This window comes from Aptenodytes forsteri, unplaced genomic scaffold (genome assembly GCF_000699145.1).
Source record: "Aptenodytes forsteri isolate BGI_AS27 unplaced genomic scaffold, ASM69914v1 Scaffold11, whole genome shotgun sequence".
Lineage (NCBI taxonomy): Eukaryota > Metazoa > Chordata > Aves > Sphenisciformes > Spheniscidae > Aptenodytes > Aptenodytes forsteri.
The window spans coordinates 3122216-3138890 of NW_008794155.1; the positions used below are offsets into that span (position 1 = coordinate 3122216).

A 16675-nucleotide genomic window follows, 5' to 3' on the forward strand; every position below is an offset into this window, starting at 1 on the left:
CCGTCCCCCTGTGCCGCTCAGGGGGAGGAGGTAGAGAAAATCGGGAGTGAAGTTAAGCCTGGGAAGAAGGGAGGGGTGGGGGGAAGGTGTTTTAAGGTTTGGTTTTATTTCTCATGATCCTACTCTGATTTGATTGGTAATAAATTAAGTTAATTTCCCCAAGTCGAGTCTGGTTTGCCTGTGACAGTAATTAGTGAATGATCTCTCCCTGTCCTTATCTCCACCCACGAGCCTTTCGTTATATTTCTCTCTGCTGTCCAGCTGAGGAGGGCAGTGACAGAGCGGCTTTGGTGGGCACCTGGCGTCCAGCCGGGGTCAACCCACCACAAGTGGCAATTGTGAAAATATGTTTATACGATTCAACAGAAAACCTGCAGGAAAAATGAAAATCAAGTGTGGATAGCTATTGAAGCTGAATACAAAATTAATATATGCTGGGAATTACAGTAGATGCTACAGGGTTATTACCCTGAAGGACATCACGGGAAATGGCTGTATTTTCCTTCGGAAGCGAAGCAGTACCCACCCACATGGTGGACTCTCCAGACACTCGCTTCGGGAACGTGAGGTAGCGCTGAGGCTACACAGATTCGGCTTGCTACTTTTGCTCACTTAATGAACTAAATTACTGTTTAGTATCAAAACTTTCAGTCACAGCAAGAAAAGTGTAAGGAAACCAGGAGGTTCTCACTACTTTTTGACACTGAAAATTCTCCCACATTCGCGTGGCAGGTAAAAAAAGTTGTCATTTTTATGACACTGAAAAACCACACTAGAATCAGAGGACAAATGTTTTCTATGCTCTAATTCCTTCCTTTAAGGCTGAGTGGGAGGAAATCAGACCTTCTGAAGGTAAAACCAAGATTAAGGATAGGAATTTTGTTTCCAGAAGTTAAGCTGCACACGAAGCAAATGAGTGTTCACAGACAGAACCAGAGGAAAATATAGGTCAGCCGGGTCCTTGCATGCCACAGAAAGGGATCTTACACAGCCGATGCTACGGATACAGCAGCACAGGACTGGGCTCAGAAATAAACTACTGGCAGCTGAAATCCATGAGAGGAAGAGATTTTATGAGTGCCTCGAAAAAGTTCAGCGGCTTTTCTGACAATTAGGAATCTGTACCATAAAAGAAGTTATTTAAGCAGGAGCTATTTATAGCTACTACATTATTAATGATATTCTTGAAGACCAATTTTTGATACTGAAAGGTAAGTGCAACTCGCCATCCAGGGACTGGATGTCAGCTAATTCAGTGATAGCAATGAAAAACGCTGGGTTCAAACTTAACTTCCAACACAGGAGCCCAACAGTTTTGAAAACGCTTCACACAATGCACATATACATACATATGTATGTATAGAAGATATATTCATGCAAAGGCAGAGTACAACCAAGTATTACACCAAAACAGAGCATGACTATAAACTCTTATAGGCAGACACACTCAAGATGAAGAGAATAAATACTATTTTAATAATTCACAGTCAGATAGGAGACAAAGATAAATGAAAGAGCTTGCAAATATTTTGTGTCAGCAAGTAAGGACAGGAATATAACTTGAAGGAAGGAAAACAGGAGAAATACAGTAGTGTTATACATTGCTTATTCAGAAACTTTGTTCTATACAGAATTATTGCTCTGAGAGCAGTTACCTACCTAAATAAAAATGGACTTTGTTTCATTACAGTGTCCTGTGATAAACCATGCTACGTTGCTCTTCCTTAGGCAGAGTTCCTCTGACACAGTCTAAGGGCATTGCTGGATCACGGAAACTTAGCTTGCCAAATGCGAGCCAAAAATTGCCTAGAGAAATGGCTACTGAATGTGAGCAAGTCAAACTTTAGTCAGCATACTACTGTGTTCGTTTTCTTTGTGGTTTTTTTGAGGAATTGAAGTGTGAAAAGCCCTGGAAACATCTTAACAAAAGGCCTTTCCTGAACAGACCTTTCCTAACATTACTGATTAGAAAAGGAGAAAGATCCCCCCCCATACCCTTCTCCACCTCTAGCCCAAGCCCAGCTTTGCCTCACAGAGCTAGTGGCTTCTACAATTAACAGCAGTCTCTGAGCCCATCCAATCTTGTACATTCTAATGGTGAGTTTTCAAAGCCTATAGATTTTGTAGGATTTTCACTTTTGAAAATAAATTTAACACATTTTTTGATGATCAAAAAAATTCGTTTTCTCTGAAGTGCAAGTAGGACTAAACCAGTTATTTTCTATGAGGAAGTTAGCAGAAATTCATACATCTTCACATCCGCTTCTGAGAAATCTGATCTGTAAATGTACCACTGTCCTCCTTTGCCTTTTCTTTAAACTTCTGCATGCAATTTCAGGAAAAGTACTTGCAATTGTAATGTGCAAGGTGTCTGTATTTCTCATATTCTAGAGTGAACATCAGAAAATGTCATTAAGAGTAAAATACTCATTTTAAAGAAAGCAGTAAGTTTAAATTTCAAATACATTACTTTTTTTTCCTGCTGTGCCTGCCTTTACAAATGCCCTCAATCCTTTAAAAATGTTTACTTACATATATACAGTACATATAAAGGGAATAAACTACTTGCTATGATACTTGTCCTTTAGCAGGACCGAGTGAGAGAGAGAGGGCAGGAAGGAGAAGGAGGGAAAATCTTGACAAGAATATATATTAGAGCAATCAATAAAAAGATAATCCTTGGAATTCATGAGTCTTTAAAATAAGATGCATTTTCTTGTAGTAATCCTAAAAACCTATAAAAGAATATTCAAGCAATAAACCCCCCATAACTCATATTTAACCTTTCATCATGTAGAACTACATATTAAATAGCTTAGCAACTGCATGCTGTGTAAGTGCATTCAAATAAGAGCAGAAAAAGAAAAACGTAAATGCTACACCTCTCTTAACATGCATTGCACAGCCAAGAACATCTGCCAGCTGACCCCACAAACCGATCGGCTGTTCAGAAGCAATCATTTCCTTAGATAAGAGCTGCGCAGCTTCTACATGCAATGCCCATTTTCTTTAAAAGATGGAGCAAAATGTAGTTAGCCAACTCTTCAACAATTTTCAAACACTTAGAGGTATAAGAAGAAAGTAATTCAACATATTACATGGATCTGCATTAAAATACCATCATCTCTTCCCCCAAATATTGTAATTCATCTTTTAATTTCACAGGGCAATAACAGAGAGGAAGTTTACGGCTGAAGTGACTATATGAAATCAAGTGATTATATCAGAATACCAAGTGCATACAGCCCACGCAAACTGTTTGTCACTTCTATTAGGAAATAACAAAACCTGGAATAAAATCTGGAAGGGCTCAACCTAGTCCATCGACTATAATGAGAAGAAGAAATACATAAAAGCTGAATTAATTCTCCTAACTCTGAGTTTACTTCTCGCATCTACTGCAAAAGGAGTGGACAGCTTGAGAGGCTCTACAGGCAGGGGGGGATGAAGACATCCAAAAGAATGGTTTCAAGATACTCCAGAAGAGCCAAAACCTCTGTGGAATTAAGAGCATAAAGCCCACGGAATACCATACAGTAAGAGGACATGTCATCACCTCTCTATATAATTAAATTTCTGCTAAAAAGTTCTGTCCTAAATACACAAGCAAGCTGCACTACACTGATTGAACTGACTCTAGGAGGATAGTCCTTTATGAAGCAGTTTATGTGACTCAAATAATTACTTATATTCATCAAATAAATTGTTTTGATCATGCAAATTGCCCCTCTCTCCAAAGCAGCAGCTTTGCTCAAGTATCTGTATTGGCAGGACCTTGGACATGGTGGGAAATGCTAAGAGAATTGCTGGAATAGTGTTTCAGGTAACGCTCTCTGTAGTTAAATTTATGTCAAATCTCTGAAAGGCATTGAAAAAAAAGACATACAGGGGTCTGCCAAGAAGCCTAAAAAACACCCTTCACAAGAAGAGGGTGAAAAGATTATTTGGCTTAATGAGAAAAAGACACAAACTGATTGAGGGCTTTAATTATAAGACACTGGAAAATGGAGGGTTCTCTAAAGTAATTGATTAAGCAATAACAAGACCCAAGCTCAGAAGCCATAATTAAAAAAACCCCACAAACTAAAAATACTGCAGGAAATAATAAGGGAAATCTACTGGCACCTGGAGGAGTTTATTATTGGTTCTAAGTTACCTAACGTCTTTATCAACTGCATAAAATACAATACAACACAGTAGCCAGAAAAAGATAGAGCAAATCGCAGCACCAAGGTGATTTAGCTTTCTCATGGCTGATATCAACCAAAAGCAAGTATTTTACTGCAGGTATTTAACCCAGATTACATAAAAATAATTAGGAAGTCACATATTTATATATAAAGAATCTATAGAGCTTTGCTCTAGGATTTAAACGCTGCCCAGACCAGAGGAAACAGAAGACAATCTGCCTTGCAGTGGATTAATGGTATGTGTCCAGCTTAGCTCAACAGCAGCGCGATCAGCTAATTTAGTTTACCATCTGGGTAGGCAACGGGTGCATGCTGCAATGTGCCTAAGGACCTCGGTGTGTCTAAACCTGTGCTGGAAGTCAAAGCCCAGTGGGTGCAGAGCAAAGCTCCTTCCGAACGGCGCAAAGGACTGAGAAGCATTTGGGGAGGCAAGGAATAGAATCACACACACAATACGTGTCTATGTGTGCGTATCTAAGGGTACATATATATACATATATATACACACACACACTTTCCTTATTATCACAACAATTTCTTCTTACCCTAAAAGCCCTGAAATACATAGGATCTGATCCAATCCTATAAATCTAAATTGGAAAAAGGTAATCCACTGGTGTGCTAAAACAGCTAGAAATAGCTTCTGCTTCTATCCTAAAAAAAAAAAAAACACCACAAACAAAAAAAACACAAGCAAGCAAACAACCCCACCCCAAAAAACAACCAACCAACCAAAAAAACCCCCCAAAACCGCAAACCTAAAGAAACAGACCTTAATGCAATTCTAAGGTGCCACTACTAGAGCCTGCAATAGGAAGCCCTCTAATGAATTCAGTGGGTTTTAGATCAAGACGCGTGTTCCCTATTAAGAGGCACAAAGCACCGACCACATTTATATTAATACCAGCCGTGGCACTTTGCAAGCACAGTGCACTGATAAACCTTACAAAGACATAATTTCCAAGTTTAAACAATTTCTTTCCTTTAATATCTTCTGAAAGGGTTTTGAAATTAGCAAATCTAATGTGTGTGGGAATAGGCAACACTTTATAGCAATAAGTTTACTTTTAATGGAAGTAGTCTGCTGTGTCTATGGGTAACAAGCCCCAGTATCTTTTCGTTACAAAGGAGCTTATTGTTACCATACGACTTACTGTGGGATTTCATTTTGCCTCTTTGGTGATCTGTCTGATCTATTAAGAAAAGCACTGAGGTATGGACAACATACACTTTATTGCAGTTTTATATTTTCGTAGTCCCTGCTGCTTCTGTTAGGCTACTGCCTATGAATTTCAAATAGTAATAAGGAAAAAGAAAAAAAGACAACAAAAGTATTTACTAAGTTTATCACAGGGAAAAAAGTAAACTCTGAAGAAAATGAGGCAAGCTCAGAATCAGGTGTTAGAAGTGGTGCTGCATCCCGGTACACGACTGCTGCCGCAACGGTTGCACAGAAAAACAACAGGATCCACCAGCTCTCGCACCTACAAGCCACTACACAAATAAATCTTTGTATGAATACTATTGAAGTCCTTCTACACACACTATGCAACATATTTTTATATATATATATTCATAACATATATATAGGTAGTCCCTTCAGCATGACTGTTTCTGTCCTATTAATTAATTTTCATGGTTGAATCTGAAATAAGGGACAGGCAAAACTAAATAGTACTACATAAGTGTTAATTAGTGCTGAGAATTAATCAGCAAATGTAGGAAATCACTATTAGTTTTGCAGATGCATATAGCATTAAGTAGCATTTAAAAAAGATGCTGATCTTTTTTAAAGAGTAGCAATTTAGAGATTACTTTCCTCTGATGGGATACTTCAATATTGAATATACACAGGTTAATGTTCAATGGAACTTGTGTGGAAGGGAAATGTTGCTAAAAATAGCAATATATATTTAACGAATGTTTTTGCAGCAACCATAGTCTCAGAAAGAACTAAAGACTTTTAAAATATCCATGACATCTGAGCTCTCTGACGCTTATACACTGTCCAGGCAGGATTACTTGTCCAGGGCTTCCTGTCCTCTGGGAGATAAAAATTTCTTTATATAAGAAATACAGTGTTTCAGGTCAAATTCTGCTGTTACATGAGCATCTGCCCCTCAATCCTCAAGAAGTTCGAGGATTGCCTACAAAATCTGACACAAGGGGTGGTCCCAGAGATAACTCCTATTTTTAATTTCTTCACCAGTGTAGTACCTTTTGATCACAATTAAAAATGCAGTAAGCACAGAGAGATATCTGTTGGCTATTTAACTCCGCTCACCTGATTCTTGAGATCCAGCTTTGGGCAGGGACGACCTCCATTGTAAGGCTTCTCCTTAAGCCACTTTGATCGGACTTTCACCCCCGGTCCGCAAGAAGAGCTGCAACGGGACCAACTGGACCAATCGCTTAATTTGCAATCAAACGGGCAAGGGACCGTGCAAGATTCTTCAATGTAACCTAAACCAAAAATTTAAGAAAGGTTTTAATCACCACAACTAATGAACTCCCATCCTCTGACATCTCACCGCAAGCGGCGTAATCGACACACAATGAGAACTTCTTTTGGCAGACTGACAACACCTTCCCAACGCGAGATTATGATATTATTTGTAAAGAACAGCAGTGACTAAAACTAATTTCTACTTGGTTTAGTCCAGTGATCATTAGGAAGGCTGCGATAAAACTGACTGATGTAAAGGACACGCACTGGCAAAAGTATCTGTTGCGAAGCTGGTGGTCACCAGCAGGTGGTGATTATCTTCCCTATGAGATTGTGGCCGTAATAAATTCTGGAGAACTAAGTGTACAGCCCAGTTTTGTACTCCTTTAGTATTATGCTAGCCATCTCCAGAGCTGGCACAGGCAGGGAGTCAGAGGCTCTCTTCCCAGCAGACAGAACCATAGGGCGGTGGAGGCACCAGAGCTGCGCTCTTGGCAACTCCCACAGGGTGCGTGAGGGACCTGCCTGCAGCCTGCCAGCTGGCGCGGTGCGGGATTTGTTCTTGGGAGAAGCAGATGAAACCTGCTTCCCACTTCTTTCCGGTAGTTCTCTTTATACATCTTTCCAACTGTTTTGCCTATTCTGGGTTTCATAAATGGCATTTTAAAGCTTTGCTTTCACCTTAACCTGGCTTGATATAAAAGTCCTCCCAAGATCACCACCTCTTAAAATCAGAACACCAGACATCTGCAGGACTGACACCTTGCTGAATTAAAACCCAACAGGGTTTCTCAGGGAAAAAACAAGGTTCCTCCATACAGGCACAACCCCACAGCTGGTTTAGGAGCTGGCATGTGGGAAGAGAGATTTTGCAGAGCCCAGCTCTGGCCATGGAGCTCCTGGCTTGCAGAGAGGCAGTGGAGGATGGCCGAACCCTCGGCGTCTCCAGGGAATTACCGGCACCAGTCTCGGGTTGGCAGTGTGAAATAGCTCCTGTACCTTCCTGCTTACCGTGCTGCATTTGTTCTCCTCAAGTTTCTATTACCGGCTTGTCATGTCTGTATGCGCTATTTTAATTTAAGCAAAAAAGAGATTTCATGTTAGACCATGAAAGTCAGTGGCTGCCAAGATCAGCTTTTATTACAGGCAGCTTCGGCCCTCTGACAGCTCTGGCAATGATGGTCATGGAAATAACTGAATTTCAACCCTACCGTATTTCTGATGTTTCTCATTTTTACGCCCTTTCTTTCTGTTTGGTTTTCATCGCACTAACGCTCCTTCTATATTCCTTACCTACAGAATACCAAATTAGCTCATTCAATTACTCTTTTAAGAAGGGTTTCCCCACTCTCTATCAAGGTGACAGTCACTGCAGCAGAGGGGAAAAAAGCCTCCAAAAACCCAGAAGCAGCTCCCCTCCTAAACCCCCAGACAACAGCCCCAGACAACTGGGAAACACCGAGGCTGACGCATGGAGATTATTCTGTCCTGGAGTTGGATTTACCAGCTCTGCCGTGTCCGAAACTGCTGCTGACTCCAAACCAGGACCACATTACATCCTGAGCATCGACCCACAGCAGCAATACACTGCCTCCCTCCTGGTCTTCATGCTGAAGTCAATATCAAGAAAGGTTTCAGACTTATTTAGGCATCCCCCACCAGAAAACATCCTCCTTCTAGAAGTACAAGAAACACTGATGTTGTTTTTGTAAACAGTGCCTTAAAAAAATGCTAGAAACAAGAGTAGTTCCCTCCTTCAGTTCAATGATGCTCTATTTCTTCTCTCTTTTTCCTTCGTGATGGTACTGTTCCCTCTTCCTTTAGGGCAGCCACCCCGTAGCCTGACAGCTGCCATCATTTCTCCCCAGTAACTCATGCTGTAACTCTTCCCTAAAGCTGCAGAACTGGCCCCATACGGTGTGCTCTGGTTTACTCTGCTACCTCTTACCCTGTGTTGTGTTGCCTTTTCATTTGCAGCTCCAAAGCCACTGGAATTGGGTATCTTAATTATTTCCGACACAATCCATTACAGTGGTGTTCACATGCTTGAGATATTTTGACTTCGCATGCTTTGTATTCTCATCTAGGTGAGATTATACCCATGCACGCACGTATACAAATATTTCCAAAATAGACTCGCTTTTTTCCCCCAGATGAAACTCCCAAATATCCCACTAATATTCTATTCCACCTGCTTAGGTTGCCACTCAAAGCAATTCATAATACATTATGATAAGTAAAAGAAATTTTCTCATGATAGATTTATGAGAAGCATTTCTTAGGCAGTTCTCCAAAGAGTTCTGTTCCACCACCGTATGAAATATCATTTTTCCTTGGGCTGTGTGACAGCCTAGGTAATTAACTCTCAACAGAAACAAAGAAAGTGCCTTGTTTCAAAGTAGCATTAGACAGAGGGGTTATCAACTTATCAGTGAAGGCAAAACGGGCTAAGCCTTTTGGCAGTTCAAGACCAACCTCTATAATAAAAAAGAAATATAAGACAAAAAAAAGAAATATAATACAAAAAGGAAATATCAGGAAGAGGAAGGAAAAGTTATAATAAACAAAACTAAAGAAACCTATTGCATTCCATCCCTGGGAAGTGCTGTGGGGATCCCTCAGCGAACCACAGAATTTCTAAAGACATCCTGTTGCTAAGAGGCCAGCTCATTACTTTTTGAGTTTCCTCACCCATATTTCTAAATTACATTAAGTATAAACAAATAATGGCCAGCTAATAGAGCGTTAAATTACCATACTGCCCAGAGGAAGCCAATTCTCCATATGGAACAATGCTACAGAATCAAAATGGGAACATAACTTTCTTTCAAGCTCTTCTCACAGGCTGCCATTATTTCCTCTATCAATCACTTGAGGTTAATCCTATGCCAAGATACCCATGGATCAAAGATTTCATCCAACAAAAATTTTCCTCCAAGAATCTTTATGTGATGTATCCTCTCTGCTCAGACAGAGAATGCCTTTATGGTTATCTTTTTATGAGAAACTAGTAAATAATGTTGTACTCGGCTCATCCATTGCCTGTGAGAATGAGATATTTGTTTTTCTCTGTAGGAGCCAAGCAATGGCTTGCTGTTGTCAGGGGGCTGAAAAGACTTCAGTTTGGATACCCACAATAATCCTAGTATTGGCATTCCTAGAAAACTTGTAGCATTGGCATGGTGCATAATACAAAACAAAAAAAAAAAAATAACAAAGGAGATATGCTATTAAAACAATCCAGTAATAAGGAATTCCACATTCAGGCTATTATCCAGAGAAATACTTCTTACCATAACAGAATATGAATAAAGGAAGCAGCATAAACACATTTCTGAGTTACTGTCGCTCAGCCTGGGGAGACTAACTCAAGGTTGAGTTCACTCAGCTGGTTTTGTCAGTGTCATCCTTAAACATCTCACTCATCCATCACATTCCCCATTTTTCTCTCCTCTGCAGAACCTGGTACCAAAAATTCTTTGAGTTTCCAAGACCACCTATGGAAAAAGATGTCCTCTTCTCCCCAGCCCTGCTCAGCCTGCTTTCCATGGGTTCTTATATTATTTCCTGAAGCTTCCTTTAACCTCTTTTTTTTATTCTTCAAAATCTCAAATACTGTAAAAATAAAGCTCATTTAATTTAGAAACAGATGAGAGCCTCTGTCCTATCTGAACCAACAGCAGCTCCTGAATGCCACAGAGCTGGAGCTGCACACGCAGATGTCGCAGGAGGTAGTGACAGAAACACCAGCACATGGGATATTTAAGTAGGCACTTTGAAACATGCTACTGGGAATAGCCTTGAATTGGCTATTGAGCTGGATTGATCAAATTGAAATTGAGCTGGATGATCAAATAAGCCTTTTCTATGTTTAAGTGCTATTGTTTTACTACTGAGACACTGCCAACGTAATGGGATGAACAAATGCATTTACCTAGGCTGCACAGCTCATTTTACTATTATTTATTCAGTAAGAACAATAAGCTTGTTGCTCTACAAGCCACAAATGGAGTCTCTTCCCTAAAGTGTCTAATAAACAAAGCACCCACAGATTACACAGCATGTACTGGGAAGGCTCAAACACACGATGTAGCAACCATTACTCGTCTCATTTCTTCTGTGCAGTCCAAGAGACAAAGCAATAGCAGGTAGGTGAATAAAGTGAGGATGATGGTCTGGTGGGTGTCGGAGGTTAAGGCTCAACTACATGGTCTAAAAACTGTTGTCTCATTTTTGCTGTGCAACCCAAAAGAGCTGAGGCAACAGGAGGCAGCTGGATGACAGGCCGGTGGGTGTCAGCGGCGCAGAAGCACGAAGAGGCTGTGGATTGCGCTGCAGCACCAGGGGGGAGTTTTGCAGTAGCACAATTTCTTTCCCACCTACACAAGACGCCGTACGTATCACAGCAGGCACAGCCAGCGAGGGGCTGCAGCGTCCTTCCGTGTCTCCCTCTACATTCGCAAACGGATGGTGGTTGGGAGAAGCAGGCGATTAGCAGGTTTACAAGCTAACGTAAGAAACTGGCCTCCACCTGATTGTTGCACTTCCAAATGATAAATTTGCTGCGGGTGTAAGGTCTGCACACAGCATTAAACAACAGTGCCAACAGGATTCCAAGAGGCTGACTTAAAAGTGATTCGAAAATAAGCAACATTTCTCCAGCAGCTTTGGAAACAGATGCACTTCTAATTGAATTGGCTTTAAACTCATTTTTATCCTTTCTAACGTATTTCATCATTTCAATTAACAAACTTCTAGCAGTTCTACCCTTGTTAGTAAACCTTGAGGTGCTTCATAAAACTCAAGGTCATTACTATGAGAGGGACAATTCTGTGCATCACCGCAACTGCCACTGGTAATAACACCAGTAATTTCCCTTGGAGTCTACAGGATAAAAGAGATCACCCTTTAACAAACAAGGCAGCAGCAGAGTGGATAGTGACACAGAAGAAATGTTTCTAATTACACAGACCAAAGGTAGAGAAAAAAAAATGATTCATTTTGCAATTAATATTTACATTCATTTGGTTACTGACTGTGAAATATGTAGAATAACACCAGTAAATCCATGTGGTGCTAAGAGTCTAATAGCTAAAGACTTTATAAGGGAGACCTGGTGGACCATGGCACTCGGTGGGCCAGATTCTGCTCAGCTGAAGCTTTGGGATCTCCTACAAAGCAAACCTCATGTTTTAACTCAGGTTAAAACTCAGCATCGAGCACAGACTGCAGTTAAAGAGACTAACTCTACCAGCTGATCACAGCCCTACAGTTGGGGCTTTCCCAACGTGCCCCGGATAAGGCAGCCACCGGCCATGGGCCAATGGCACGACCGAAGTCTCCAGAAGCTTGTGAGATACAAGGGGAGCACCTCATCCTAAGCAATCCAGGTCCAAACATTTAAATGCTGCTTCAAGGGAGATCATTATTAACTGAAGAAAGCTAAGCACAACAAGTCTGGGAGTCTTAAAGCTGCTAACAACTTCAGTTGCATCTGAAAAGGATGTTAATATTGCCATGGAACAAATGTTTAATCTTTTTTTTTTTTTAATATGCAAGGATTTGAGAGATCTTATGTATTATTAGTTTGCTAGCTGGGAAATTTAAGAGATAATCTAATTAATACAGTCAGTAAATGCACCACCAAAAAACCCAGCAAAAATAACTTTTACATCAAATATTTTGCAAAGCTCAAATAATGGACCCCCTTACCTAATTTATTCCCACTTGCTCTTCTCAACAGCAGCACGTGCTCTCGTTATCTCCTAGCAGACTGATTATAGATTCTAAATAGACCAGAGAGGACTTGTAAAAAACGCTGGTAAGTTTAACTCAACATTATTGTTATTGAAATTCATCCAGCGGTTGGATTTATTGCTTAATTTCACAGTCTCTATAAATCCTGATGAGGCAGTTGGGTTGATGCTGCATTTGCATTATGATTCCTAATTTCTTTTGATTTTGCATTACAGTTTTCTTCCTTAAAGAACTTGCAAGCTTACACTTTGAGTTACATACAAACCATAACAGTTGATATATCTAATCTTTTAACTAAATAAGAAAATCTCCATTAATTAGCACATTCCTTGTAACAGATTGCAGAACAAGCTGAGAACTCTTCCGGAGAAGAGAGACTCGTCTGCTGCCTTCTGAGTGCAAATAAATAGTGCAAATAAATAGGGCTTCACAGCGTACATTCATCTTGCAGGGAACTTTCGATGCAGACAGGCAGAAATCCACTGCACAAATCTGTCTGGGCTCCAAAACCAGCTGTGGAAATGATTCCTCCTCCTCCTGGGGCTGCTCCCCCGCAGTGAAGGGCTGGGCCGGCTGCTTGGGAGCCCTGACGTCTTAAGAAAGTCCTTACTCAAATAAAAAAATCATCCACTGGGATCAGTAGCAGTTAGGGTAGTAGCTCAGCTGTGTTTTTCTACATACTTTGCTCATCACCCTGCCACTGAGAAAATCATCTGCTTTGTCCAAACAAAACTGAGTAGCTTTTTTTTTCTTTATCAGCGTCCTCATCCTCTGTGTATCAGGAAAGAAACTCATCCCCCTGTACTTTATTATGAATTGTTTAGCATGTATGTTCTTCAGGCTACTCAATTCATAGTAAAAGCAGATTTTTAAAACAAACCTGAGATTGCATTTATTTTTTATTATTATTATGAGATTTATATACTAAAATAAGGCTTTTTTTAAAGGCTGAACACGCTTCCACAATACGTCACGAAGACAAAATTAAATTGTCCACAGACTGTCAAATTCCCCTCTTTCTCCTACATCTGACTTCTCTCAGAGGCCCAATTGCACAGTAGCTCTGAAATAGATGTACATTGCAGAGTGCTCTGAAGATCAATATAGACTTGGGCAATTTGCACGAGGTGGGAAGCATCTTCCAGAGCCGAGGGTCCATCACTGGGAGAAAGCTGCCACCAAATGTCACCAGAAATGTCTGCCCCCATCAGTAAATCACATATGGCCTGAAGGTCAATGGTTTCAGGCTCTGCTGGAGCACACTAAGAAACTCAATTTCAGAGTTGGGGGCCCTCCATGGAGAGCATCCTTCTGCCAGTTTCTAAAGATGTGACGTCAGGCACTGTCAACACAATATGCCACCTCATTTCAGCTGCCAAGCTGCGACCCCAAGACACAGACAAGCCTCGTTTAGACAACTTCCCTCGGACAACAACGACGGAATTTTACAGAACGGGAAACGCTGAGGCACTTCCTTGTATCCTGATAATTAGCAAGTATTGTGCATTATAATACTGCTCTTATGTCAGACAAAATAAACCACCAGATGACTCTGCAGAAGAAAGGAACACAAAGCAATTAGATCCATGTGCAATTAATATTATCAAGAAGGCTCATAACGACATACAAAAAACCTTTCCCTCTTTTTTTTTTTTTTTAAATGTACGTTCCTAGTACTTTAATTTACAGACTCGAGAGGTATTACCAAGTGTAAGGGCCTCTGTTCAAGAGCAGGTCACACAGGCACTGAAAAGGCAGGGAGAAGCTTCTGAGCCCGCAGCGACCTCCGCAGCCTCCCTCCCCGCTGTCACGGGAGGCGAGTGACACAGTGACCCCTCAGATCAATACATTCAAATCAATACACTGCCTCAATTCCTTCTCATCTCATCGACACCAAATGAGAAACCTAACTACATGCTTTAATTATACTGGCGCTGTTTAAAGATGCCACTAACCATTACCGACATTAGGAAGATCTGTGAGCGCTTTTCCGAACGGCAGGTAGCTGCCACGAGGTCCAGCCTGCTCAGATAAGGATTTTCACTCCTGCAATTAGAGGTGACCTTGATACACAGGAAGGGATACAAAGGCATCTGACCTTCTTAAATAAAGCCGTACTACAAAAAACATCTGATGGAAACAGGATTTTAAGAAAGGGAACAGTCCTGGTTTTCCACAGCTTAGGCACGGGGGAGAGCAGCACAACCCATTTAGATGATGGAAAACCTTGAGATGGAAATAGGACATTTTTGTGACGCTAGCAGGCGCCAGCACAGAGTACCGATGTACTGAATTCCTGATAGACCTTTGTTTCAATTTTGCAGCGTGACTTTGAGCACTCTGGTTGTGTAGTTCAATCTCCTCTGCTGGGGGACTTCAATGAATTCAGACAGAAGCAGAAAGCAATGCAATTTTGTTGAATAATACGATTCTTAATGGTCACTCTTCCATGTTACCAAATACAAATGAGATCCAAGATTTCACAGAGGGAATCTCTGTCTGTAGTGAGGGATATTAGAAGTTTTGCAAACCAAGCTCTCAGTGATTTAATTTACACCATCCTCATTTGCAAACCTTGGAGGACAGAGAGATTTCAAAGTATATCTCAGACCCAGGAATAGACTAAGGTAGGATAAATTCTCAGTTACTCATCAATATCATTATGATAATCCTTAGAGCAGACTGAACTGAAGTCTAATTTTATCCACGTTTCCTAATTCAGGCTCATTTCCTCAAATCTTCCAAATTTAGCTGTTGCTATGTTTCTGACTTGGTCTCCCAAACTCTTTGATCAAGCAGACTACATCAGGCACCTTAAAAGATATCCACTATGTGCCCATCTCCCCCTTCCATGCTAACTTTATCGCTGTATGCAGTGCCCCAGCAAACTCATTGCTGCTCAGGCAGTCAGCTTATTTTATTCAGTCATTGGCCTATGTGCAAAAAGTGGAATACTTATTTTCGTAGGACTCTTGTTCCATACAAGCAGAAACACATGATGTTGCTTCTGAAGGTCTTCAGAATATGTCAGACGTGAAACCCCTTTACACTCACTAAAATCCACAAAACGCCTACTCTGTCCAGCTGGCAGAGGGCTCCCCACCAGTGGTAAAGATATGAAACCGTGACTTTCCACTTAAAAATGATCCGTCAACCATTTATTTGCCTGAAAGTCCTGCTCATCAGAGCTGTATAAAAGGCAATCAGGTTAAAAAACATTGAAAAATTCCCACATAAGACACGAGAAGAATCCTGTGAACTACCACCAGTACCTGTCACTTCCCAGTAGAGCTACGTGTCTCAAAGGGATCACAAAGTTCTCCATGAGCAGGAAAAGTGTAGAGGCCTTAACACCAGAGCACATAATTCATGAAAAGGCTTAGGCTAAAATGGTATTTCTTCATACTTTCAATATAACGTATTAAATGGAATGACACATAGGGAGAGAAAAATGTTAATTCTAAATCTATCTTTGTATGGTAACATTTTATTAGAGCCTTGCTTCATAACAGGCGGTATTTGTGACAAATGCATTATTAAGGCTGAAGAGATAGGCCACATTTCAAAGAGATACTCTTACTGTAGCCTACTGCAGAAGTCAGGGCAGCAGATCGCCCAGTACATTAACTTGCTATCAAAGCTCTCCTAAACCTCCGATAGACTATTTCTACACTGATTTCCTATTTCTACACTAAAAACATTCCCAACTCCCATGGAAGAGCTTTAATCAACCTGTCAAAAACAGAGAAAAACTGACTGAGCCTAATAATAGAAACAAAAGGCACGGACATGAGCAAGGGTGGGCAGAGGTGGTCTGGCAAGTGGAGGCTGATGGTGATCGTCAAGCACAAGAAAGCCTGTTTGAGGTTAGTAATAAATCATTCCTTCGCATAGTCTGGTACTGCTGCCTCTTCAAACGGGTCATTTTATGGAATGCAGCAAAAAGCATAAAAGAAATCTGGGCAAAAAGACACGCTATCGAGATTTATATTTAGAGCCAAGGAGTAACAACAGACATCACTGTGACTAAATGCAGCACCTACAGAGGATGCTGCTGCTCAAATAGGTAATCCTCTAAATATTTCCTCGTACGATGCATGCTTCCTTTCTGAAAGAAGATAAAGATCTAGAAGAATGTGCATTTCTATGTACTAATGCCTCAGGGGAAGTCTTACTTTGCTTTAAATAAGCTTCTCTGATAGCCAGTTTGACCCATTCAGAAATAACTTTTTTGATGGCTGTTTACCTTTGATTCTCTTGCCAGAAAAACATAGAGAACAGC

At 40.7% G+C, this 16675-nt stretch overlaps 1 protein-coding gene across 1 annotated transcript in view; it reads right to left on the reverse strand.

Moving 5' to 3' along the window:
• The window catches only part of THSD7B (thrombospondin type 1 domain containing 7B), a 282252-nt gene that overhangs the window by 77672 nt on the left and 187905 nt on the right, over nucleotides 1-16675 (reverse strand). The window contains exon 15 of the mRNA XM_019472194.1: nucleotides 6475-6653. Within this exon, the coding sequence (XP_019327739.1) occupies nucleotides 6475-6653 (179 nt within the window). The remainder of the gene's footprint in view (nucleotides 1-6474; nucleotides 6654-16675) is intronic.